Source organism: Trachurus trachurus, assembly GCF_905171665.1.
Source record: "Trachurus trachurus genome assembly, chromosome: 16".
In the NCBI taxonomy this organism is placed as follows: domain Eukaryota; kingdom Metazoa; phylum Chordata; class Actinopteri; order Carangiformes; family Carangidae; genus Trachurus; species Trachurus trachurus.
This window is the reverse complement of record NC_139902.1, coordinates 22,061,533-22,086,211: the sequence shown is the minus strand read 5'-3', so window position 1 is coordinate 22,086,211 and position 24,679 is coordinate 22,061,533. Positions and strand designations below refer to the sequence as shown.

Here is a 24,679-nt window from a genome sequence, read left to right as displayed (position 1 = left end):
AGGGTCATAAAATAGTTTCTGCACGTGGGACACGAGGTGAGCTGTCACTCTGAGATCATATGTTCTGACTGAAAGATGTGCCTGGAAGCTTCCTAATATTTGTTATGAGTGTGTGTATGTGTGTGGGAGAGACAGAGTTTGCGTGTGTGTGCAGGAGTGCGTGTGTGTATTTTTGATTCCTCTCACTAATTAGATCCAGCCACCTGAACCACCCACACAAACTGTCTCTGTCACACACGAGCTCACAGACTTACCTCTTTCTCTGTCTGTCGTAACAAATTTGTTCTCGTGCAAACTCGCTCATTACTCTCTGTGCGAACAGCTACAGTAACATCGAGGGGTGTATTCTCTATCCCGCTCACCACCCCGGAGCAACACACACATATACAAACTGTGTGTATGTTTCAGCCATTTCTGCATAACTAGTGAATGAGTCACTAAGCAGCGCAGTGCTGGGAACTAATTTATTTGCTCAGAAAAATATCCATCTACCTTTCCACGCATGTAGTCATTCCACATTAGTTAATTTAAAAGATTTTTAAGTGTTGAAGTTTTACTCTCCCTCTGAGGACCATTATTTCCACCTTGCACTTGTTTCTACTGTTATCCAGTAGTGAAACTTTAAAAAAAGAAAAAAAAGAAAGAAATCAAATCAACATTTTATAATCATTTTCTAAATTGGGTTTTCTTGAATTTCATTATCATCCAGTCAGCTGGCAGAGAGCAATGTGCAGCTTTGAAAGAGTTCAGCAGATATTCTTTATCCTCACAACACACTTTTCCACCTCTATACCATCACAGAAACACAGTGACTCACATATTGTCTCTCAAATACACACCTACACACACAGACAAGTGCCTGCCCTTCAACAAAGGCTTTTTAATTATCTTTCATTGATTTCAGGGCTGTGTTAATCTCAATCAAAGATCCCGCTCATTGCTTGGAAACTGCAAGGGAGGAGAGAGAGAGAGAATGAATCAAGAGTGAATTAGTGAAATTTTCAACGTGTCTTTTTTCAATCACAACTTAGGACTTAAAGGGGAATGCTAATTTAATGAAAAAGGATTCAGAAGACGTTGTTAGAGAAAAAAACATTCATTATCTCTTTTCAGTTTGATTTGTCAGTGTAAAATGTTTTTTGAACTCTAGTTGCCTCTAGCAACGCTGAATTTATTTAGAAGTGATGTTTATTACTCTTGTAGTCTTATATAAATTGTAACAAAGCTTGATCTGAGAGGGCCGGCAGGATGCTGTTGTTGTCCTGTGTTTTCTTCTCACTGTTTGTTGAACTCCCACTTTTATCTTTCATCTCCATGAACTGAAATATTCCATAAATGTCAAAGCCTATAGTGTTGGACTATTGTGACCTATTCCATGTTTGTACATGTACTTGTCCAAAACATGTACATTTATTTCATTTGTTTAATCCCTAAATTGTAGAACTTCCTGCTTTGCAAAGTAATCAATCCCCTGATGATATATTTTTCATGTCAAGTCACTATACATTGCATCGATTAACATGTTTCCACTTCTGTCAAGGCACTTTAGCAACAACCTGAGTATTAAAACTTGACATGAAATAGATTTGAAGCCCAGTGACATCTGCACCAAACAAGACAGAATAAAAAAAGTAGCAGGCAGGGTTGTCTTATCCTTCAAGATTCAGTCGAATGAGGATAAGAAATAAGGAAAACTGTAAGTCATAATGTCCATGATATGATATGATGCACTAAAATCAAACTTGACGGTACAGTTTCAGGTTTATTTATCAAACCATATAAGATCATCAGAATAGAATATACATGGTCACTGAGACAGACTGCACAGGACATGCAGTCCAGTTTCCAACCTGTACTACAGCAGTGGGTAGCAGTCACTTCTTTCCTAGTGTGATCCCTAAAACAAATAATTATTCCTTTATAATCTTTCTCTCTTCATTCTCTCTCTCTCTCGCTCTCTCTCTCACACACACACACACACACACACACACACACACACACAAAGTCTTATTCTTACATTATCTACTGTGTGTTATTCTGGCAAATGTACTACTCTCCCTCTCTGCTGTCAGGTACATTGTCACTTGTTTGAACTTAATATCTATTATGACAGCCCTGTGCTGTTTTTCTTAGAGCCGGCATGTCTGACTGTCTGCCTGTCTGCCTGTTTCATCTGACTTTGAGTTCAGTATTATGGAGTCGGGGTGTTGGTCAGGTAGCGATGGGGAGAGAGATGGTGGAAGGAGAGGACAAAGAGGAGATGGGGAGCAGGGATGGAGGGGGGGGGGGGGGGAGAAGTGTGTGTGTGTGTGTGTGTTTAGAGGTTGGTTGGCTGGCACACAAGGATGTACCCTCACCCTGATGGAGAGACTTATGTTTGAGTGTGTGTGTGTGTGTGTGTGTGCTCGCAAGAAAAAGTAAGCAAGTGAGGGGATCATCTTTGTCTCCTCCTAACCCCGTTGCCTAGCAACAACCATGCTGTGTCGCCACAGAGACAGAGGTGATGATGTCACCGGAGATCAGAGAGAACACATTCACCAAACGCATGGACACACATCCACTCAGACACGCACACATGGCTGCATGCATGCATACGCTTACATAAATATTCACTAATACACACACACAGACACACACAGACACACACACACACACACTTTGGACAATGTTAAAAGAAAAAAATAGGTAACTTAAACTGTCACTTTATGATCAAACCAGATCTTAACTCAGACCTAAACTTGGCATTCGGTGTAAACTTGGTAATTGCCCCTTATTAAAATGAGGACCACACACCCTGACACACAAACACACACACACACATATACACACAAGCACGCACAGTCTGAGGACCAGGTGTTCTGGGTGGGTGTGTAACCCAGACATCATGGTGTGGAGAGACATGTCAAGACAAGAATAAATTCAGAGGGATGACGAAGAGAACAGATAAATGATGCAGGGAGGAAATTCAGTGAGAGAAGAGAGCAGAGCCGAGCCGAGCTGAGTCTAGTCCAGAGTGGACAAGTTCAGCAGCACAGCCCTTAAATTCATGAATCAACAAGACATGTCATCTAAAGATGGACTGTTAAATAGTGATAAAGAGCATGAGGATCAAAAGGACAATTTGTAGAAAGAAGAAAAAGAAAAGCACTTGTTAGAAAAATCACACACAGGGTTAGGGTATGTGTATATGTTTGTGAATTCGACAGATTTTGACACATTAGCTCTTTGATCAGTTTCATGCATTGATAAATGAGTGCAGTAAGATTAAGAGTAAGTAAGATGTCTTTATTGTCACTGCAATACAATTAAATTGCAACTGGCCATCACAGTGGTGGCATACATACTTAAAATCACACACATCATAAGAGCAGGAAAACAGAAAAAAAACATATAGAGCATAAAAACAAAGGACGGTTTGGTTAAAAGAAGATAAGGAGACAAATATGCAGTTAGATAGACAGTTGTGTTTCCTGTATTGGAGTGATGATTTTCAGCTCGTTGTTGGACACTTTCAGATCAAAGTTCACTCTTCTTCAGCTTTGACTCTGTGATCGGTAATGATGCTTTCATACACTATTGTCCTGATCACCCTGCTCAGTATTTATGACCCTCATCATACCCGTGTCATCACATCTTTTGTTGTGCGTGTGGATCACTGCCATTCACCAGTTGCCCCCTATCTTCTTTATCCTTTGCAATCTCACGTTGCGCCTCCTCTCTCCCTCTTTCGTTACAGGTGCAGACCACGGACAGATCTGATTGGTTAGAATGTCCAGAAGGGGCGGAGCTAGCAAGTACACTGCAGGATATAGCTTCATCCAACAGGTGTGTGTTGCTGCTGTTTAAGTGTGTTTATGTATGTCTCCATTTGTGTGTCATCAACAACATTGATAAGAAAATAGTCCTCCCACTTTGTCTTCATTTTCTATAGATCACAGATAAAACAAGACTTTTTACATGTCAAGTTTAATTTACTCAATGTAGACCAACAACAAATCACTCTGGATTTCCAAAAGTCTCCTCGAGCTCATTCCCCCATCTCATCATTTTTCTGCATGTCTGAACATGTCAGTGCATTACACATGTCAAAACTAGTTGTTAATTGAAAGGATGCGAGCTTTTGACATGGCACGGTGTCAGCTTATTGGCTCACAAAGAGCCGAGAGATTAGATATATGCATTTATTAAAAAACAAGACTTCATTTTTTGTTTGGGAGCCTCTTGAGGTCTTACATCAGTGGCAGGAGTCATGACTTGCATCTCCCCCACACAGCTGACAAACTAACAGCTTCCTTCTCACAAAGTACGAGTTTTGAAATGGAGAGGTGTGTGTGGAGGCTGCTAAGATGATAGAAACGCAAAATCAAGATTAACACAATCTGAGCCACAAAAACTGTACACACAACTTCAAGTGTGACTATGTACTTAATATCATACTGCAAGTGATACTCACTTTTAAACATGAAGCAAATAACACAAGCTGAAGAAAGAGAGGCAGAAACTCCTGCACATAGTTTGACAAGTAGACGTGAATTTAGTTTGACTTGGAGAAAGAGACTTTACTCCCTCATTTAATGAGTTAACGTCAATGTCCTCTCAACACCTATTTATAACACAATCTGTCACCGCCGCTGTGTGTTTGATAATGGGAGGTGAGATCTGCTGCAGGGAGGGTGAAGCAGTGAGACTGACATCTCAGACACACGTCCATTTCATTTCACTGAGCTGTGAGCTCTGTCACGGAAGTGTAATTTTGAAGCACATCCTTTAAAAGGTGTGGCAGGAACAGGCCATCAGCTGTTACGACCGTGTTTTACCTGTTTTAGGTTAACATGTGTAAGATATTGAAAAATAGTCAGAAGGAGAAAACAGATAAACAAAAGAATAAAAAGTCTATATGCGCGCACACACCTGTGTCTCTGCATCTGGATGCCTTTTATGAGTATGTGAGCTGAATGTGTGTTCCCTCTTTGAGCCAAGTGTTTTGTCACCGTAGCGACTATGCTGTCTTTGATCTTTTGATGTATGAGACCAGCGGCCTGTCTCTCTCTCTCTCTCTCTTTTTCTCTCACACACACACACACACAAGTAGTCGCTTTCACTCCTTTCTATGTGCAACTCTGTCTCTCAATCACACACACACACACATCCTGTCAGATCAATAATAAAGGTGTATTGTTGTCCTGCTATAGAGGCCTCTCCTACGCTCCACTCCTTCTCCCCCTCTTTTCTCCTTGGTCACCCCTTTTCTTCCCTTTTTGTCCCCCTCTGTACCCATTTCTCCTCCTCTCGCCCCCCCCCCCCCCATTTTCTTTCTATTCTCCTCATTTTCTTTCTTTTCCTTCTCTTTCTCTCTCGTGCTTTCCCTCTCCCACTTCTCCTCTCCCCTCGTCTCCTCTCTCCTCTCCCTCTCTGGCAGATGAAAGCAGAGATCAGCTCTAGCTTTGAAGTAGCTGAGACTGGCACACTCCCACTGGTTTAGTGGCAGGAGGAGGGGAGGAGGGAGGCAGAGGTTTTAGGAGAAAGGGCAGGAGATGAGAGGAGTTATGAGGGGAGAGAGGAGGAGAGCGAGGGGGGAGGAAGAGGGTGAGGAGAGGTTTTAATTGAGAGGATGAGAGGAGGTGGGGCAGAGAGAGGAGACGGAAGAAAGTGGGAAGGAGCGGGGAGGTCTGGGCTGAGATCCTAACCCAAATGATGTCATTCAGCCTTTACCATGGCAACCTGAGGAATGCTTTTTCAAAACCTCAAGTCTGAGTGTGTGTGTGTGTGTGTGTGTGTGTTCGTGTGGTTGTGTGTTCATGTGTGTGTGTGTGGTGGAGGGGTCCTTAATTCATTGTTAAGGTCAGTCAAATATAAAGCCATCAGTATAGCACATGGCAAATATCTGCCTCTAAACTCCTCTGTAAACACTTAGTACTGCTACTGCAATTAGACTCGACATGAACACTTCACATTAACATCTTTAAGTGGACTGTGGAAAATAATTTGCTGCCCAGTGTTGCTTAACAACAGCTCGGCCGGTCGGGGTTTAATAGAATATTTAACTAATTAAAATATATATATTGTTAAATTGATATTTCCCTCCATTGTTTAAGGCAATTATTCTACAACAAAGAACATTGTGTGTGAACCCTCACCTCATGTACTAAATGCAATTTGAAATTTAAGCCTACAGAAATAAACAAACAGCTGCAAGATCACAACGACTCCTGTGGATAAATTATCGCCACATTATCCTTTTTTTTATGTGACTCTAAAATAGAAAACTTGTGAATAGTAGAAAAGAGAAAAACTGGTTGGGAACCACTGGTTTGGGAAATAGCAGCTCACATCTCCCAAAGGTAAATCTCATGACAGTTTAGTATTAAAACCATGTTGTTGAAGGTGATAAATCCACCGGGGTAATCTCACAGTGAATTAATTTATCTACTGTATTCCTGTGGAGAATCCGTTGAGATGAAGAATGTAAATGAAGGGAACAGTGTGGTTAACCTGCTCTTGTTCTGCGCTCACGTCTTTCGCTTTATCTCTAAATGTGGAAAACAAACATATTCCTCTCAGCGAGCAGCCCGGGTGTCGCTGTAAGCAGAGTGTGAGGCTAATGTGTTGCCGCTGCAGCACTGCGCTGTAATCTAAAACCAACTGTTTGATTTTCCGCCGTCCTCCATGCAGCTGCCGAGTGTCAGTTTTGGGACTGTGCACGGACTGTTCAGTGATTTAATGAGTAACCAAACTCTAAAGTTTGTGTGAAAACTTTTATAGATCCAATTTATGTTTTCCAAATCCTTAAGCTTTTTTTTCAAGGATTTCTGAGGCCTCTGGGGGCTGTGTTAATTAGGTTAATTATATAGGTTTTAATTAACTAAGGGGGGTGGGGGGGCTTCTGCTGGCCTGGATGCCCTCAAAGACACCTGGGGGGAAGAGAAGAGGGGAAGAGGCAGAGAAGAGGGAGGGGGAAGGGAGAGGTAGAGGAGGAGAGGATTACAGACAGCCCACAGGGGTTTGACTGTTGTCTAAGTAAACCATAATACATATGCCATATGGCAGAGTACAGTTAATATAGAAATCCCACTTGTGCAAGATCCAATAAGAAATTATGATCCAGATATTTACAGATATGAGACGTGATACACAGCTGCAGCATGGTAATCATTTCAAGGCATCAACATTAACAGAGTCCCAGTGGAGACCAGACTGGACCCTGAGTGACTGACTGCAGCTCTCTGCATGACCTTTATTTATTCATTATGCTCAGCAGCATAATCCACCTGAACATGGCTGCAGTCTTGTTGTCGACTGCCATGCTGAGAACTGACCTTGATTCATTTAATAGTCATTTTCACCAGCGAAGGTTACCCTAACAACATACCTGCCCACTCCATTTACACTCACTTATCTGAAGTGGTGGCATGAAATTACTGGAAGAAATCTTGAGTTTATTAACTCTAAACTAAAGATGACAGAACTGTGACTATATTAGTCACAGTTTCTATGCACTTTAATAAAGAGTATATTTGTATGAAGAGCACATAGTCCAATAAGTACTGATGGTGAAGTTAAAATAAGACAGATGCATATTTACTAGTGTGCAGGATACATCGCTGGCCTGATGGAGTAGGAGTGGCAGCTCATGATTGCATCCATTTCCCTTTTCCCCAACACCGAACCACCAGTGTAACACAGCTATGAATCTCACACTCTGTAGTATTCAGTATTAGTCTGTAATTTCTGTGGGGGAAAATGAGTCAGAGCTGAGAGAGAGATACGAAGCCGCTGTAGAAAGGTGTCATTCTGTTAATAACAAAATTGTGATGTGGTGAATAACATGGTGATTTTCTGTGTCCCAGGTCTGACGTTGATGTGGCTTCACTGGCGGCTGAAATCCTCCAAGTTTCTGCATCCATCAGCTGATCAAACATTCATTTCCAACCTCTTACCTGCAGGACTTAGAAAAATGTTTCAAATGTCTGTCTTCAGGTAAACTGTTAATCTTAAGCTAGAGATGACTGTTCTTTGAAAATGTCTTTAGATGTTCATTTGTTTTTATACATTTATCACAAGTAGTTTTATTTATTATAGAGAACTTTTTTTAACTAGTTTAGTGGTGACAGGCTCCTGAAAGGTTTGAGAAATGAGTGCTTCTGGCCGTGTGGCATCAGAGCATTCACTCATCTCTCTAAATGTCTCTCGTCACATTTGTAAATTGGATCAATGACAGTAATAAATATTGCTCTGTCACAACACTAATTTGACTGCTCAATCAAAACACCCATCCAGCGTCCATCAGACTGAACAGGATTACAGAACGAGTGTTAATGCAGACTGTCACAGCACTGGCCTCTGGGTTCCCCTCGGCAGACTGATGGTCAGTGCAGCTGTGAACGACTTGGTGCTCAGCTACTGCCACTTTTTGTCGCTTCCTTGATGTTATCACACCCTGAAACTGTCTCTTATCAGGAGTTATGGTGCCACACAAAGGTTTTTTTTTCTTTCTGCTTGCTGGCACACGGGACCAGAGCCACAGATGTAACTGAACTCATTCTCTACAAAGAGATGTTGGATGTTTAAGTAGTAATTTGGCAGAAAACCCACCTTATAGTCGATGTAAGTTGGGACATTAATCTAGTATTCAAGATATTTTAGGGTGAGTAAAATACCAGGTTGGTTATACTGCAGGGATTAGACATCAGAGTAATTATATGTTCCATTACAGTGGGTGTCTGTTAAAAGACAGATGTGTATGTGTTGGTGAGAGGCTGAATGAGGACAGAGTTGAGCGATCATTTCCTAGCATCTGTCCTCCATGCAGCACCATGTTCTCAGAAAAATACAAAACAATCCTGGACACCGTTGTGGTCACCGCTGGCAGGCTTTTAGTTCTTTGCTCCAGGTTCTAATTCCATATGCAAATCTGACTAATCTCACTAAAGCTGCAGCAAACACAGCTGTCACTGTTCAGTTGTCTAATATCATCCAACCAAGATAAACCCACTGAAATCTAGCACACATTCTCACAGGAGGAAGATAGTGCACTGAGCTGGCTTCCTGCCAAACTGCACTGCACGTCATCGCAGCAGGTGGATACATGGAGGGACCCACTTTCTACACCCTGTTACAGATCGTTTGTTTAGTGTACAAAACTTCAGGTGTGCCTGTGTTGTGGTCATCTACTACCTTTGAGGCCTGGTGCAGCCTGGTACTTCCTATAGCAGAGAACTTTTACCAAGCAGCAGCCTCAGACTGACTGGTTACTGATCAATACTAGACCAGGGGTGTCAAACATACGGCCCGCAGGCCTAAACCGGTCCCCGCCAGAGGGATGAATTTGCCATGTGGGAAAATCCCATAGAAGCCAAAAGAGGCATAATATTGTTGAAATTGCAAGTATTTTTCTCAAGAAATTTCAGGTTGCTAATAACAGTTCATTTGCACTAAAACAAAAGTAATATTTGAGTTGTCATTATTAATAGATTATCACACTATTATTTCACTGGTCCGGCCCACTTGAGATCAAATTGTGCTGTATGTGTGGCCCCCTAACTTAAGCAAAAGTCAGAGTCATGTGACCTGGTCTTAAATTGGATTTTGACCATAGTCTGATCTTTTCTTTTATCTTTCAAAGAAGAAAACCAGCGATGTGATGTGTTGTCTCACTCGTGTTGTTGTGAGGTGCAGGAGAAATTAGCAGTAGAGGCGTCCAGGTGAAATGACAGTCCATTTTATTGTTTCAGAACACAGCAGGCTACAGCAACCAGCTCCTCCCACTACCCCACCCCTTAGTAACAGCAGACCAGTAAAAGCCCTCCTCCTCCTCCTCCTCCACCCCGATCCTTATTCACAGCCACACCCATCCAGCTCAGGTCAGCTACACCCCCTTTGGAACAGCAAAGACACATCAGTGTCCACCTTTAAAGCAAGAAAATAGCTTGATATTTGGACCATGATTTCCAATTCATGTTTTTTTTTATACAAAAGCTACACAATGTTACACTTGATCATCAGAATACAATTCAACTGATTAACTTTAGTGTTTGGACACCATTTAAAATGTCATCAAATTCTTTACTTGGATGGAGCATTACCACTAAAAAACTCAACACTATCAGACTTAAAATACACGGGACTGCAAAAACAAGAGATGAGTATCAGAATTCAGAATAATGAAAAAATCAAACTAGAATCAGTTTGTACCATTACAGACTTAATGAAAATAGAATAAAAAAGGTAAAACAACCAAAAGAAGTAAAAATGAAAAACAAAAATACATAAAAAGGGTTTTTGAAAAATCAATTGTTAAAATTAAAATCTGTGTGTCATGTCAGGATTTAATGTCAGCCCCCTGTCAGGCTGAGAGACCAGAACAGAACCGCACTTAAATCTTGTTTGTCCCAATGGAGTTCCCATAGACAGGAAACTCTGCTTGCTGTTGTTGAGTCATCTTCAGGCACTTTCTGAAACCCCGCCTCCTCCATATGGGCGAATCACAATGCAGGTTCATCCAGATCACATGATACAGCTGCAAAAAAAGAGGAGAGAAATGAACTGAGTGGGATAAAGAGAAGGAGCAAGGGGAAAAACCAGGTGCTGACAGGAAGGAGACTGAGCACAGAGGTTGGTAAGAGACCACACACAGATCAAACACCACGTAACATCACACACACGCACTCACGCCACATCACACAGTTTTGCAATTAGGAGCAGTGTGACCATGCAGCAGCCTCGGTGAGTAAATCCACCCTGCCCTCCCCCCTCAGCCATTTTACCCAGACAGAAAACACCCCTGCTGTGTTTCTACTTGTACATCTTGCCAAGGAAATGGCTACCACTTAATTTTGTTCCTGTTAGCACAAGGCTGAAGAATGAGCGTGGAGATATTCTTACCTAGTAGAAAGTGTAGTGTAATGTTGGTCTCGGTATTTACAAGTCGGTGTCAAACCATGCCAGTTGGTTCGAGTCGCCTGGCGGCAGGCCCTCTATCAGTTCCTGGGCGTGTCCCAGGTCAGGCAGCCCCTCCACTGGGGGGTAGTCCTGGCCCGGGTGGTGGCCTCCACCCAGATCGTGGTCCATCATGGGCTCCATACCCATCGTGTCCCCTCCGTAACCTCCCGAATGGAAGGAACGGTAGCTTGGGTCTGGTGGGGTGAGGAGGGTGAGGTGGGGTGGGGGAGGAGGAGTGGATGGAGGAGAGGCGGGGGGAAGCAGAGCAGTTGTTAGAAGCATGTTAACAAACCAAGCTGACACACAGTAGTATGATCATTCAAAACGCAACACTACACAGCAACACAGCACACCGTTCAGCCTCCAAGCTTCGGCTAAACTCAACTCAAACTACAGCTGTTGGGAACCTGAAACTGAATTCAGCGACAACCGTGGCTCAGATCAGTTTTCTGTTTGGTTCTGCAGCGACCAGCTCCTTCTCCAAAACATCTACCAACTGCAAGTCTTTTTGTTTTCATGTGGTTAAATTAGATAAAAGCCCTTAAGGCTGGAAAGATGGAGCAGTGCAAATTAAAATCAACAAGCACCGCACGCCCCTTAGCTTATTGATCCAAGGTCCTGGTACACTGGTAACATTCAGATGGGCAACTGTGACAACAACTAGAAGCAGCAGTATTGTATTTCTCAGAGCCACCTGTGTTATTCTGAATGACAGCAGGGATAAAATCAATCTCCATCTGTAACTTGAAAGCATTATTGCCCTTCACCACTCTCTCAAGTTGCCCGTGTATCGTGACCTTTAACAGCCAATCCTGTCATCGGCAGTAATGGCGAGGGACAGATGGAGTGCAGTCATCGGACTGTGACAAAATTTAGTTGTGCATCAGTTATTAAGAGGGCAGAGGAGTTTCATGGGTTTAGAGAAAGTGACAGGTTGGAGTTACCCTGAAGAGACAAGAAATAACTGTGGAGCCTAATCAGTAAAAAAAAAAAAAAAAAGTCGACTTGTTTTTGTTGCAGCCTTTTGTCTCTCTCCTAACATCCCTGTCCCTTCCCATGATCCTCCCGGGAGCCTCCCAGCCAGAGGTGAGGAGATGACTTACCTTCCTGTCTGTAGCCCAGAGGCTCTCCCTGAGCCCCGATGTCCAAACCCAGGTCTCCAGTCTGCACAGCAAAAACAGACACACGCGGATGAGGATGGGCACGGAGGCAGCAGTGTTAGTAAAACTGCACCGGAGCTCAATTCAGAATGTGAAAAAGCACATCTGAGCATTTTGCATGTACAAATCTACTGATCATACCTCGTTCCAGGCCATTGGTTCTGTTCTGAAGAGCGAGCTGGTGAGTTCTACGGAGAGGCGTTTCTTGTAATCCTGGGGTTTGTCCTCTGACATTCGGAACAAAACTGCTGCAGCGTAGGTGGCTGAGGAGAAACAGAGGCGATAACAGAGCTATTAGAGAACAGAGCAGTAAAATGCAAAAGTATTGCATTAATTATAATCACAACATTAATGTCTATGTCACGCTAAACAGTCCTACTTGGAAAATGTTGCAAAAACAATTATTTCTAAAGAGACAAGTGTATTATACAGTTCCAGCCAGGCTCTTCTGAACATCTGTGCAGCTCGAGAGCAGCCATTATGTGAATGATGGCCGTATGTAAATGAGGGGTTTTGTACGCACCGACTCCTTCGTTGCGGCTGTGCAATAGCTCTGTGAGTGGGGCAGTGGCTCCCTCAGCCTCGATGGCCTCAGCAGCCTCTTTGTCCTGAGCCAGCTCACACAGGACGCCCGCTGCAACGCGCTGGATGTTCTCAATGGGAGAATACAACAGCTGCGCACACACACAAACACAGACAGGATGCTTAGAAAAACTCTCAGCCTGCACAGTATCCTGCAGCACAGCATACGCTGCGACAAACAGTCCTGCGCAGTGTGAGGACACACTCACACACAATAGGAGGTACGGTAAATTGTTCTACCGTACGAGTCATTTAGATCCACAAGGCCTCATTCTGTATAATACAATTACTAATAGATAGTTTCCATAAAAATGATTGTTGCACTGATAAACAAAATTCTCCATATCATTCGGTTTCACTTTTTGAGGTGAGCTAGTGAGAGTCCACCGTGACACTACCAGCACGGGAACAGAGGAAAAACTCAGGTGATGGTTTTTTACCTGTACAAACAGTGGAATGGTGTTGAGTCCTCTGATAACTATTCTGTTGTGGACGTCTCTGGCCAGGATGTGAAGTGCTCCTGTGCAGCCCTCCACAATCTCCTCCATACGAACTCCCTCCTAAAAAAACAAAACACAAAACCAGTTAGTAATGTTAACAGTGTTGAAGCCACTTAGATAACTAGACAGCATCTGAAGTGTCCGGTCAGAATCAAATGTGACACTAGTTTAAGATTACATCACACAAATTAAACTATAACTTGGCACCAGTGAACATCATCATTATCAGGACAAGGAGTAGGATCATATACGTTTTTTACTTCTTCCTACTTCCTTTTGAGCATGTTGATGAATTAATTTATGATTTTTATTTGTTTTCTTTTACTGTTTTTTGTTGTTGTTTGTTTTGTCTTTTGTCAGTCTCTTTTTATACAACCGTAGATGCTCAAATAAGGCATAATAATAATCATGGTGTTTGTTGTGTTGATGTGTTCACAAAGAAGGGATATACGTTTGTGTGTGTGTGTGTGCTCTCACCACAAACTGCTGCTGTGTGCCTCCCATGCTGGTGCGTCTCTGTGTGTCTTGGTGTGCTCTGACCAGCAGCTGGACCAGTCTGGGGATGGCTCCCTGCTCCCTCAGTGGAGCGTGGTTTGCGGGGCACAGAGCCAGGTTACGGATCAGACCAACTGTAGCCTGATGGAAGAACACAGATGTTGTCAGATGTTATTAAATTTGTGATTTTAATGTCAACATTAGGCAGCTATGAAGGGCACACAGAGAGCTGTCTTATCAAGTACAACATTTTAAAAATGCAACGCACACAACGAGCAAGATTTGTAAAAGTACTGCAGGTTTCAGCAACTCACACCGGCACAGCAGTGTATTCTCAGTGCAGAACAAAACATTCACTCTTTAGAGACCCAAAGGAGATGTGCCGCCAGCTACACTTTATCACAGAGACGATACTGTGCTCTTAAAGCCAGGTTCGGCCCATTAGTTTGGCTTCAAGGTGTGGTCAAGTGTGAACTGGTTAAGTGGAAACACCACAACAATAACAGCCAAATTGCTGCTGGCAAGTCTGTGTGTGAATGTATGTGTGTGTGTGTACCTTGATAAGCGGCCAGTGTGATGGTGGATGCAGTAATTTGACGACCACAGGCAGACCGTAGTGCAGCCTGACGGCGTTCTGTGCCATCTCGGCGTCCTGGTGTCGAGATGTGAGGTGACGCAGGGCACAAATAGCTGGTTCTGTGATGTCTTCTCTGTCTCCTGCCCGAAGCACTGTGCGAACTAATGCCTCAATACCTCCGACCTGCAGAGGAACAATCGGTGCAAAAGATCAAAGGCTTTATCAGACATTCAGTTTTATTGACAGGATAATAACATATCTGAAAGTCTTGTTTGACTTTTTTCAAATTACCTCCTCAAACCTTGTAAATATCACTGTAACTTTCACCTTATATATCAGTTAGTTCGCTGTGTGTGTACTCACCTGACAGACCATCATCTTGTTCTTATAGTTGTTACAGGTCAGGTTAGACAGAATACCAGCAGCGCAGGTCACCACATTGATGTCGTCACTGCCGAGCAGCTGGACCAGAGTTCCTAACAGACCCTCCATTCCTTCCTGGAGATGAAGACATTTGTCACGTTAGCATGGATGGACCAATGGTTACGTCTTCTGTCCAGTCTAGTATACTCAGTCAATGTGAATACTTCTGCATTTCAATAACAAAACATAACCTTAGTGGTCGTACAGGGGGGTTGGTTTCTCATTACCTGTTTGGTGGCAGCGTCTGATAAGTTCCTGAGAGTCCAGAGACAGTTCTGGACCAGTCTCTGGCTGGGGTCTGTCAGGTGGAGTCCCAGAGCCTGCATGCCTCCTGGACAGAAGACAAACATGGAAAGGATGTGTTTACACTTCCATCACCTCATCATCATCATCACATATTATTACCAACACTGGGATGTGTGACGAGACATACCAGCTTCTACGATGGCAGGCTTGTTACTGGAGCAGACCGACAGCACTTTGAGAACTCGGCTCGTGGTCCACAACAGCTTCTCGTAGGTGTAGGTCCTCATGATGTTGACCAGTGCCTGGGGGCCACCGCTGGCCAGGATTATCAACTGTACAGAGCAAACACACAGAGAGAGAGAGAGCGTTAGGGGTTTTAATCTTCTCCTGGTGGGAACGGGAGTGCTGCTGCTTTGAAAGAGTCCAACCACTCACCTTGCTCTCCTGGTTGCCGTAGGCCAGGATCTGGAGACAGTCTGTGGTGATGGCCAGGAACTTGACGTTGGTCTTGTTGAGTAGAGCCACCATTTTCTGTAGACCACCAGCCAAACGGACGGCCATCTTGGCTCCTTCCTGGTGCAGGAGGAGGTTGTGGAGGGTGGTGATGGCGTAGAACAGGACAGAGTCCACGGGTGAACTGCAAAACAGAATATTTAGATTAAAAAAAAAAATACATTTAACAAGTTTCTCATATCAGCTAGTAAGAATTTGCCATGTTCTCTTTCACTGTGTCAGTGAGTCGCCATTTACCAATAAGATTTAGAAACTCAAATGTTGAGCACACTGCTTCCCATTTTCCTGCAGTACTTCAAATAAATGAAAAAAGAAACTCTCCAGTCCCTTGCTCCTGTCACATACCCGAGCATCTTGACTAGAGCGGGTATTCCTCCAGACTTGAAGATGGCCAACAGACCCTCTCTGTGATGGGAAAGGTTGTGCAGTGTTCCTGCAGTGCAGCGAGCCGTCTCCACGTCATTTGTGTTCTGCATGGTCCTGACAATAGCAGACACCATTTGAGGGGAGCGCATGATGGCATGACGAGACGCTTCTTTCTTTGAAAGTTGGTGGACCATCACCGCTGCTTTGTTTACTACGACCTGGAGGAGATGAACAGAAATGTTATAGAAAGATAGTGGGGGTAAAAAATAATAATAATATTCAGAGCCAATTCTGAGGCACTGTTCCCATGGAAATCTACCTGGTCCTCATCGTTGAGTAGTTTGGTGAGTTCTGGTATGGCTCTGGTCGCTAATTCAGCGTCATCTTGATAGTTGATCAGGTTGACCACTGCGTGTTTGAGCATTTGTGAGGGCTCTGCCAGCCTCTGGACGTTGGTGGGGTTTGCTGCGTCATACTGTGTGGAGGGGATCTGCATCCCCTCCTCAAGAGTCTCTGGGAACATTGCTGCACGCACTCGCTGGGCGCGTGTCATGGCGTACTGACCATCTATGTCTAGAGGAGACGGGGGAACAAAGGTTTTATTACATTACGTTTCAAGTTGGCTGTACATGTACAACAATTTATACGCACTAAACACCTCTATAACATGTATAATGACTTACCTTGTACTTGCTCCGGGGCAAAATTCTGGTTGAAGCCCTGCTCCCACTCGTACATGACCTGGTTGTCGACATCGTCCTCCTCTGGGTTTCCCTTCCCACTGAGGGAGGGAGCCGTTGTGGTGGCTCCTGAATGAATACCTGAATCCAGGTAGGACTGCTGCTGCCAGTGACTGACTGCTGCCTTACGGTCTGGCTCCATGGCCATGTCCAGTTCCATCAGATCAGCTGCAACAGACAAACAAAAATGCATTTAACAGAATGAAAACATTTGTCAAAGTCAATCTTACCTACTTTTGCCCATTACTTATACAATTTGGTAAACTACTCTTGTCTACAGTGTAGCAGACGACTGTCAGCCCACAATGCAGACAAACTGGATATGTCATGGCTTTGTGATATCTTAGAAACAGCGTGGTGAATCCTGTTCATGTGAGCTGGGGGCTATCAGCACATATGAAAACAAAAAACACCTTTAAATCACAGCCAAAAAGTTAAAATCACTTTTGAATCAAGTTTCTGATTCCTGCTTTCATCAGATTTAGCTGCACTTGTCCCATCTTGCAGCAAATGTTTGTTTTTTTTAATTGCCAACTTTTAATATTGGATAAATGAGCTAACTTTTCCAAAGAAACACTGAATGCAGTTTAATGAGCAGAGGGTACCGACTGTCTAGACTGTGGTTTATAGCAAAGTTCTGCACTAAATGGATTTCTAACCCACGATCTGTGCTTTAATTTTACACACATTTTCTTTCGTAAGATAAAATGTGATTTACCAGTTAAGACTCTAAAAGAATAACGTTTGATTTTACACATGCACCTAGTCTCAGATAGAAATCAATAACTAATTCCCTTTGACGTAATGAGAAGAAAGAATTGTGTGTGCAGTTGTGAACTGCCCTTTAGTTTGTGTGCAAGTGTGACAGATGCAGATAAATGATGGGAAAAAAGCTGCAGATAGAAAGGTGATGAAAGAGAAGGGTCCAAGAGTGAAATCTTAACTCACCCTGGGAAGCCATGTTCCTTTCTCAAACCGCGACCAACACAGCTTCCTGATCTGAAACAGAAAGAAAAAAAAAACACCATCATGCCAAATGCTTATGAAGCATCTTTCCCTCATTCTATCCCACTCACTTAAATTGAAAAAAGCAAAACATTACAGAACAGTCTAAGGCTGGAAAACAGACTTTGAGAAATTAGCTTTTTAAAAAGAAACCCAGAAGCCAGACAAACGACTTTCCCGTCCCTTCTTTCCTTTCCTGCCTCCTCCCTTTCTTGGATTTCCTCCCCTGTTCAAGCCAGCCTCGAAAACAGCAGCAGCAGCAGCTCACACAAAGCCACCATTAAGAGCAACTATTTAGGTGAGGAAGGACAGGGGAAGTAGAGCACTGGGTGGGGAGAAGAGGGGCAAGAGGAGGGAGGAGGGCATACACATTCCTGTGCTGCCTTTGAAGCTGAAACCACACTCTGCAGGAAAGTAAACACCAGCAATGGCAGGAGAGAGGTGAGCGAGTGAGAGGGGATTAATTCTAAAAAAAAAACAAAAAAACAATGAAAATGGAAACAGAAGCATTTTCAATTCATACTCAGATCTAAATGTTATGACAGTAAACACCCATAAAAAAATGGGGGAGAAATACAGACGAAGATCCCAACTAAAATGAGAGAGAAAGGAGAGGCTGTGGTTCCGTAGTTAGAAACCTTTTTGAAGAGACCTTTCAAAAGCATCTGTGGTTATTTCAAATGAAAACGTCAAGCGAATCCCTTTCAATCGAGACATGAGTCTGAACATGTTACGAGGCACATGGAAGGAAAAAACCGCCTGGCAACAAATGAATCATTAAGTGACTTCAACCCTACTAGAGAAAGTCTCCTGCCGAGACTAGAGCAACAAAAACCACAAAGCTAATTTACAATTCACAAAAACGAACAAAGCTCTGTTAGTCTCAAACTTATTTATGTTGTCTACCATATTTGTCCAACAGTGCAAAAAAAAGTAACAAAAAGAAAACTCAAGTCAAGTCCTAGTCACATTCAGAGCATTTCTACTGAAACATATGACGCAACAGGTGTGGCAGCTGTGTTGTTGTGTGGTCAGATGTAGAACATGATACCAGCAACTTTGATGTTAGTCTCTGGAAACGTTGTGAAATTGCAGTGAGTAGGCTATCACTTGGTATTTTGATTTTCTGTGTGATTTTCTGAGCGTGTATTATCAATCACCTGTAGCAGTGAAATAACTGGTTACCTCCAACTAGTAGATAGGAAACAGATCCGTTAGATTAATGATTATGTCACCCAAATAATCAGTTGATCACAGTTTGGGTAAATATCTGATATCTGAGTAATATGAGAGTTACCCATGTCACACACTGCCAGGATAATCCTCCTCCAAACCATGAATTTCACAGACCCCAATCTAAGGATATAAACAGGCTGTCGTCTAATTTGAAGTGATGTGATCAACTTGATTGTTTCAGTTGAGATATCTCAGGTCTCTTCCCATATCAGATTTGTCAGTGCTGTTTTGTCCCTATCAAACCTTTTTGGGGCCAAAAGGTTAAATGACTCATGGCGTGTTGTGTATAGCGCAGTAAAAAGGCCATAGCAAATAGGTAAACTGCTAAAAGGATTAAAGCCTGTAGTTGCCGAGTTGTATTTAATAGAAGCACATAAGAAAACTTGAATTTAAGATGTGACAGCAAAGTCTGAGAATATAGTTTTTGAATGTTGATAACCACTTAAGAAAAGCAACTGGGTGTGTAAGTGCCAGCCACAGATTTAACACACTCTGCTTACGGAGCTTATGCTCACAAATACCTTACAAACCCTCAAATTTAGACATTGCATGTTTAATTGTTTATACTTGGCAACATATTACCCTGCCTGCAAAACAAGACTATAACAGAATCAAATGAAAACAATAAAGCCCAAAGAAAAAAAGACTTAAAGGCCTACTAAAGGAAAGGACATACAGAAAACACAGCCTGCATCTGGCACATAGTGGTAAAAATCTGTCTGACACCGGTGCCAAATGTGTAGGAGTTTGTGGCATTAAATAGCTGCCAATATGCAAATATGTCCAAGGACAGCTAAAGTACTGCTCTGAATGACTTCCCTCCTCCCGGACCCACAGCACCCAGCTCAGCTGTGTCATTAAAACACAATCTTGAGTCAGGCTCCAGAACTGCTGCTTCTAACCACAAGCTCACCAACTCAAATTCACTGTTCACACGACATCCTCCAGAGCTTCGCAGGCCTGCCCTCACATAACCTAGCCCAGTCCTAATGGGAGCCATATGTGCCATACAAGGCAGCGCAAAAAAAAATCAAACATACAATCAAAGCACACAGTGGAACCATTTATCATTCATACGGGTGGAAAATGTGGTTCTTTACATCTGGCTTTGGAAACTGAGCTGATGATAGTTTTTTTGATGGCTAAACAAGAAAAGCCTGGTCTCCAATTGAGAGGCACAAATGGCAGCCTTAACCATAAAGTCGTACTCTTGAGCGTTAACACACACACAAAAAAAAAACTCATTACAATAGGAGTTCCTGGATATCAGGCCGGCAGCCCGTCCACAAAAATCTAAACAAGGGTTCTTTGAAGCCAGATGTGAAATCCGATATGTTGGGTTATGCCTGGTCCAGCTTAAGCCATGTAACCGAAACCAGATGACTAATGAGTGACATGCAGCAGTCACAGAGTCAGATGTTTGTCTCGTGCATTGTAAGTGGGATCAATTGAGGTGTATATGTACCAAAAGAGAGTTGAGGATTTAGAAAGATCTAGCACACTCTTATCTTCTTAGTGCACACACATGAAATTGTGAATGTAAATGATGCAGGCACATACACACTCTAAGCTATATGTGTAGTGAAGTGTAACCACAGCAGCACTGTCCCAAGTCAACGCTCAAAGTGACAGGCTTACTGCCCAAGCACAGATTTGGATGGCCGGGTATTGCCTGTTTCAATCTGTTACACTGTCCTGAATACAGTAAGGAAAAACATGCCGTGCAAAACAGGGAGCCAGGTTTTATTAATCTGTCAATGACAAACCTGAGTCCGCCAACAGAACAGGAAGATGAAAACAACAAAACTATTTCTGCTGGTGGGTTGGTTTTTACCACAACCTCAAAGCACTGCAATCAGCTCCAGTCAGACAGAGCTGGACCACACAAAAAAGTCATGAAATTAAGATAAATATGTAAAATAAAAACAAGAAATGCCAGTAAACTGCGAAAAACTGTTCTGAAAAACCATTCCCTGACACGTGGTGGCAACCTCAACTCTTTGTACCAAGCTCTTGCTAAATAACAGAGGGCACCTTAATCAAGATGATTGAAAACTATCATGATTTCCAACCCCCACATATAAACTAAGACATGACCAGCAGGCAATTAAAGATCCACTGTGACACCAGCACAGTCTGCCGTGCCCAAGACATCAGCAGCTAGCTAAGCAAGCGTGACAGAAATCTGTGAGCTATGTGGGAAATGTTAAACATCTTCAAGCAGAGGGAGGAAAAAAAATACACAGCAGACGCAGCAACACTAAAGAAAAAATGCCACTGCTACAATCCTGCCCTGTGAGCATCTTCTCTCTCCTTTCATTTTTAATTTGTGGAAACTTTAAATAAACCAAATCATAGAGGGATTCATTCATTGTTGGAATTTGCAACAGCTAAGCACATCTAAACGCTGCAATCCTATTTCTGCTTTCTGAAAAGAAACAGCCATTCTGTCAGCAAATCTGAGCCAGACCATCACAAAATGAATCAAGGTGAGCCTGAGTATTTATTGTGTGTGAAGGGGCTGTATGATGTTGACATTTATTGAATAACTCGCTGTATGAAACACACTTCCTCAAATTGCACGTCACTCATTTAGCCTGCAGACCTCAACAGCTTAATTTTATCTTTCCAGTATGCCACTGTGTTTGAATAATTTATGCAAAATGTATTTGGTAGAGGTAATACACAGTCCTGGAGTTAAAGAAAAAACATTCTTTGAGAAACATGACCTAAAAAGAGCCAAACGCGTCTAAAACTCTTCCTACACAACCCAGTTTTCTCTGAAGTGACAAAAACAGTGGGTTCAATACATCCATACAAGTTGATGACCCAAACAAGCTGTATTATCGGCACAAGCAGAGAGACAGGAGCTGCCACAGGCTTTAGTGTTAGCCACATAATGTGCAGGGTCAGCAGCACTCACTGCTGGGCTGCCAACAATACAATGAGCTCAGTGCCTGCAGCCGCTGCAGTGTTAGGTCTGTGCCTCCACTGCAAAATGTTGGAAGCCCATGGAGAAACAGGGAGCCACCCGGCAACATCCAAGCAACCTCCATATTATGATGATGTTTCCCTTGTTCTATTCAATAATTGTCAATCTATTTATTTCAGATGGCAAAATAAGATTGAAAGTGGTGCAGACTAGAGATAAACATCTTGCATGATGTAGTCTCCAAGAGAAGACAATTACTTGGGTTCTTATCACCAATAGGAGCTAAACTGAAGATTTATTCATACAAAGTGATTAAGCCTTTCTCCCTCCCCACGAGGACACAAGTCATTTCAATCACAAACGGTGCTTCTGGAGACTCTAGGTGAGAAGCTCTATTGTCATTTTACATTTAAATATCTGCCTCTGACCTGCTAGTTGTTTACAGATCTCCATCTAAATGTGATCACAAGGTGAGATTAAGAGAAGGAGGGAAAAAATCACAGCATTAGCCTAGTTAATGGCAATACCACTGTAAATGGTTACTGGCAAAACAGATTTCTTGCAGGTGGATCACCTCTACCACTACCGGTCTCGGATGTAGCCCACGCTTCCGTCTGAAATATATGAATGTAGGCTACTGTTGAAGAAAATTTCGCTGACAAGATTAGAGGTTTTGTCTTTTTTTCTATTTTTTTGTTCCATTGTGCAATCAGCGGGGACTACACCGAGGGACCACAGACAGACGAATACCCAAAATATGTTAAATCTATCTAAAAAACCAAACAAATAGTCAAAGATAATGCTGTAATTTACGTGGCATCAAAATACAACAGTGGTGATATTATTCCTGTGATTGTGTTAAAACTCGAAAACTGTTCCACCGTGTCCTTATTAGGCTATATATAAACTATTTTAGTTGCAGAGCTTCATCGTCAAAAAAAACAATCTAGAGCCGCCGGATGAGATGTCAACATCCTCCTCCAGCCGCCGTTTAATCTCATCTCTTTCTGATTCATTATTTCCGACGCAAACATAGCCTGATAAATGACGTGTAGAAATCCTCTTCATCTGAACACATCAACACCACATCGCCCCTGCGCAAATTAAAAACTACCACACACACGCAGGGTTTTTTTTCCCAGCAGAAGCCATGACACCGCTTGTTTTCCGTATCGACAAAGGTGGCGGAGAGCAGCGGTATCCAACTTTTTCTGCGGAGTGGCCCGCCTGTCCCTCCCTCCCTCCCTCTCTTTCTTTCCAGCAGACCAAAACAAGCACGCATCTGGCTGTGCTACGGCACCAAGCGATAAAAAGTTAAAACACCCAATGTAACATTTGATAAAGCAGATCAACACAGCACCCAAACAATAAAACACGTACATTTTAAAGTATCCTTTTTGCTTGCACCCCTTCTCCTCCTCCACAGCTGCTGACCGTCCCTGACTTTCTTGCTCCAACAAACACCACTGACTCAAATTTCACAGTGTGGCTCCTCCTCGTCCTCCTCCTCCCAGAGCACAGCGGCTCACAGGAATTTGTCGGTCTTTGTTTAAAAGGACGAATGGAAATGGAATGGAACTAACTTTTGTTTTTAAATTTTAACCGTTAAAACACAATGAGAGTAGTTCCAAACGACGAATTCCATTTAGAACGGAAGTTTTGAACAGTTTCGAGTTTTAATGAAGTTCAAACTTTTTGGAAGAAAAAAAACGTTTGCGTTGAAGTTAACTCTACCTTTACCATAGTGTTTCTTGACTTGGCTAATGATGATATATAATAAGAGTTTTCAAACATAGAAAACTGTACACATGGCCACAACACAACAAGCTTCTCACGCGTATCTTCAGTTGTGTGGTGTCTGTCCAAGTAAAACCAGCTGCAACAACAACTGAGCAAATGGTGAAACTCAAGTCGAGCAACACACGAGTCAGAATTAGTCCACAGCAGCAGCAGCAGCAGCAAGCACAACTGTGCTAACAGTGGTTAGGCTAACTAACCTTGGCTATCAATTCAAATCAAAGCGAGGACACAACATCAGCGTTTAATCCCGAAAAATCCTGATGTGGGTTCGCGTTAAACCCGGCAAGCACAGAAAACCACCGCATACATCTACCTACTGTGAACTACCAATATCCATATTTAACAACGCAATACCGTTGCTACGATAAAGTCAATGAATGCCTTCAGTAAAAAAAAAAGAAAAATCTGTATGTTCCCATTAGGCGGTGTCCAAATATCTGCCCGTGAAAGCAGCTGGATCGCTAGCTGCGGCGGCAGCGGCAGCAGCAGCAGCAGCAGCATCCCCGACCGGCCCCACACAACACCCCGTCTCCATTCGTGCTGCTCGCATTCAGGGGGAAAAGAAAAGCCCGACAAGAAAAGCAGGGAGAAACTGAGTAGAGCCGATAGTTTTTAATGTTGAAGCCTACCCTTTGTCAACACAGCAACTCCGTCCACTCGGCTCCTGAATGGGGAAAAACCACTTAGAAATGGGGGAAAAAAAGTCGAGGAAAATGTGAAGACGAGCGTCAGCGGGGAGCCCTCGTCCACTCCCTCCACAGTCGGTCGATGATAACTTTGCCCGAACAGCAGTGACTGGGAAATGTAAGATGGCGGCGGATTTATATAGACCGGAGAACACCTCCAGCCGCCACATATCCTGCCGTACGCTGACATAAAATAGGAACCAGAATCAAATAAATCTTTAATTCTTACCTCTCTTTCGCACATCAGTATATATATATCACCAACATCAATACGCTGCAGGTTTGGTTGGGAGTTTTGCTTGATTTAACTGTCTAAGGCGAGCCAAAAACCTGAGTCTACAGCATGAGTATGAATACACAATTGAATGAAGATCCGGCCGGACTACAGAAGGGAAATCCGATTCATTTCCCCCAAGTTAAACCATAGGGAAAGAAAAAAATGTTTCACCTGTACACAGAAACACCTTCACCTAAAAGGAG

At 42.9% G+C, this 24,679-nt stretch overlaps 2 protein-coding genes across 3 annotated transcripts in view; one reads left to right on the top strand and one right to left on the bottom strand.

The window, feature by feature from the left end:
• Window positions 1–7,911, top strand: part of ulk4 (unc-51 like kinase 4) — a gene marked incomplete at both ends in the record, with an annotated part of 69,140 nt that extends 61,229 nt beyond the window's left edge. The window contains 2 exons of the mRNA XM_083990312.1: window positions 3,737–3,825; window positions 7,848–7,911. Of these exons, the coding sequence (XP_083846438.1) occupies window positions 3,737–3,825; window positions 7,848–7,911 (153 nt within the window). The remainder of the gene's footprint in view (window positions 1–3,736; window positions 3,826–7,847) is intronic.
• A 1,898-nt stretch (window positions 7,912–9,809) lies between these two features.
• On the bottom strand, window positions 9,810–24,300 carry ctnnb1 (catenin (cadherin-associated protein), beta 1). Of its 2 annotated transcripts, none has more exons than XM_083989660.1 (17): window positions 24,143–24,300; window positions 17,489–17,539; window positions 16,484–16,708; window positions 16,120–16,373; window positions 15,780–16,018; window positions 15,357–15,558; window positions 15,109–15,253; window positions 14,903–15,006; window positions 14,616–14,750; window positions 14,232–14,435; window positions 13,658–13,816; window positions 13,121–13,240; window positions 12,622–12,772; window positions 12,240–12,361; window positions 12,042–12,102; window positions 10,882–11,132; window positions 9,810–10,516 (listed from the first exon to the last, which is right to left on the bottom strand). In XM_083989660.1, exons 2-16 carry the CDS (start codon window positions 17,499–17,501, stop codon window positions 10,918–10,920), a joined length of 2,349 nt encoding a protein of 782 aa, XP_083845786.1. In that variant the 5' UTR covers window positions 17,502–17,539; window positions 24,143–24,300; the 3' UTR covers window positions 9,810–10,516; window positions 10,882–10,917. The 2 variants fall into 2 exon arrangements, with proteins under 2 accessions (XP_083845786.1, XP_083845787.1); XM_083989661.1 differs by lacking the exon at window positions 24,143–24,300 and adding an exon at window positions 23,094–23,163.
• Window positions 24,301–24,679: the final 379 nt, after the last annotated feature.

What these genes read in the sequence shown, in the direction of transcription:
- ctnnb1 (XM_083989660.1), bottom strand. An exon ending in TGCCCCGGAGCAAGTACAAG is followed by an intron (nt 16,374 to 16,483) that starts GTAAGTCATTAT and finishes CGTCTCCTCTAG; the next exon opens with ACATAGATGGTCAGTACGCC. An exon ending in ACGGCAACCAGGAGAGCAAG is followed by an intron (nt 15,254 to 15,356) that starts GTGAGTGGTTGG and finishes TGCTCTGTACAG; the next exon opens with TTGATAATCCTGGCCAGCGG.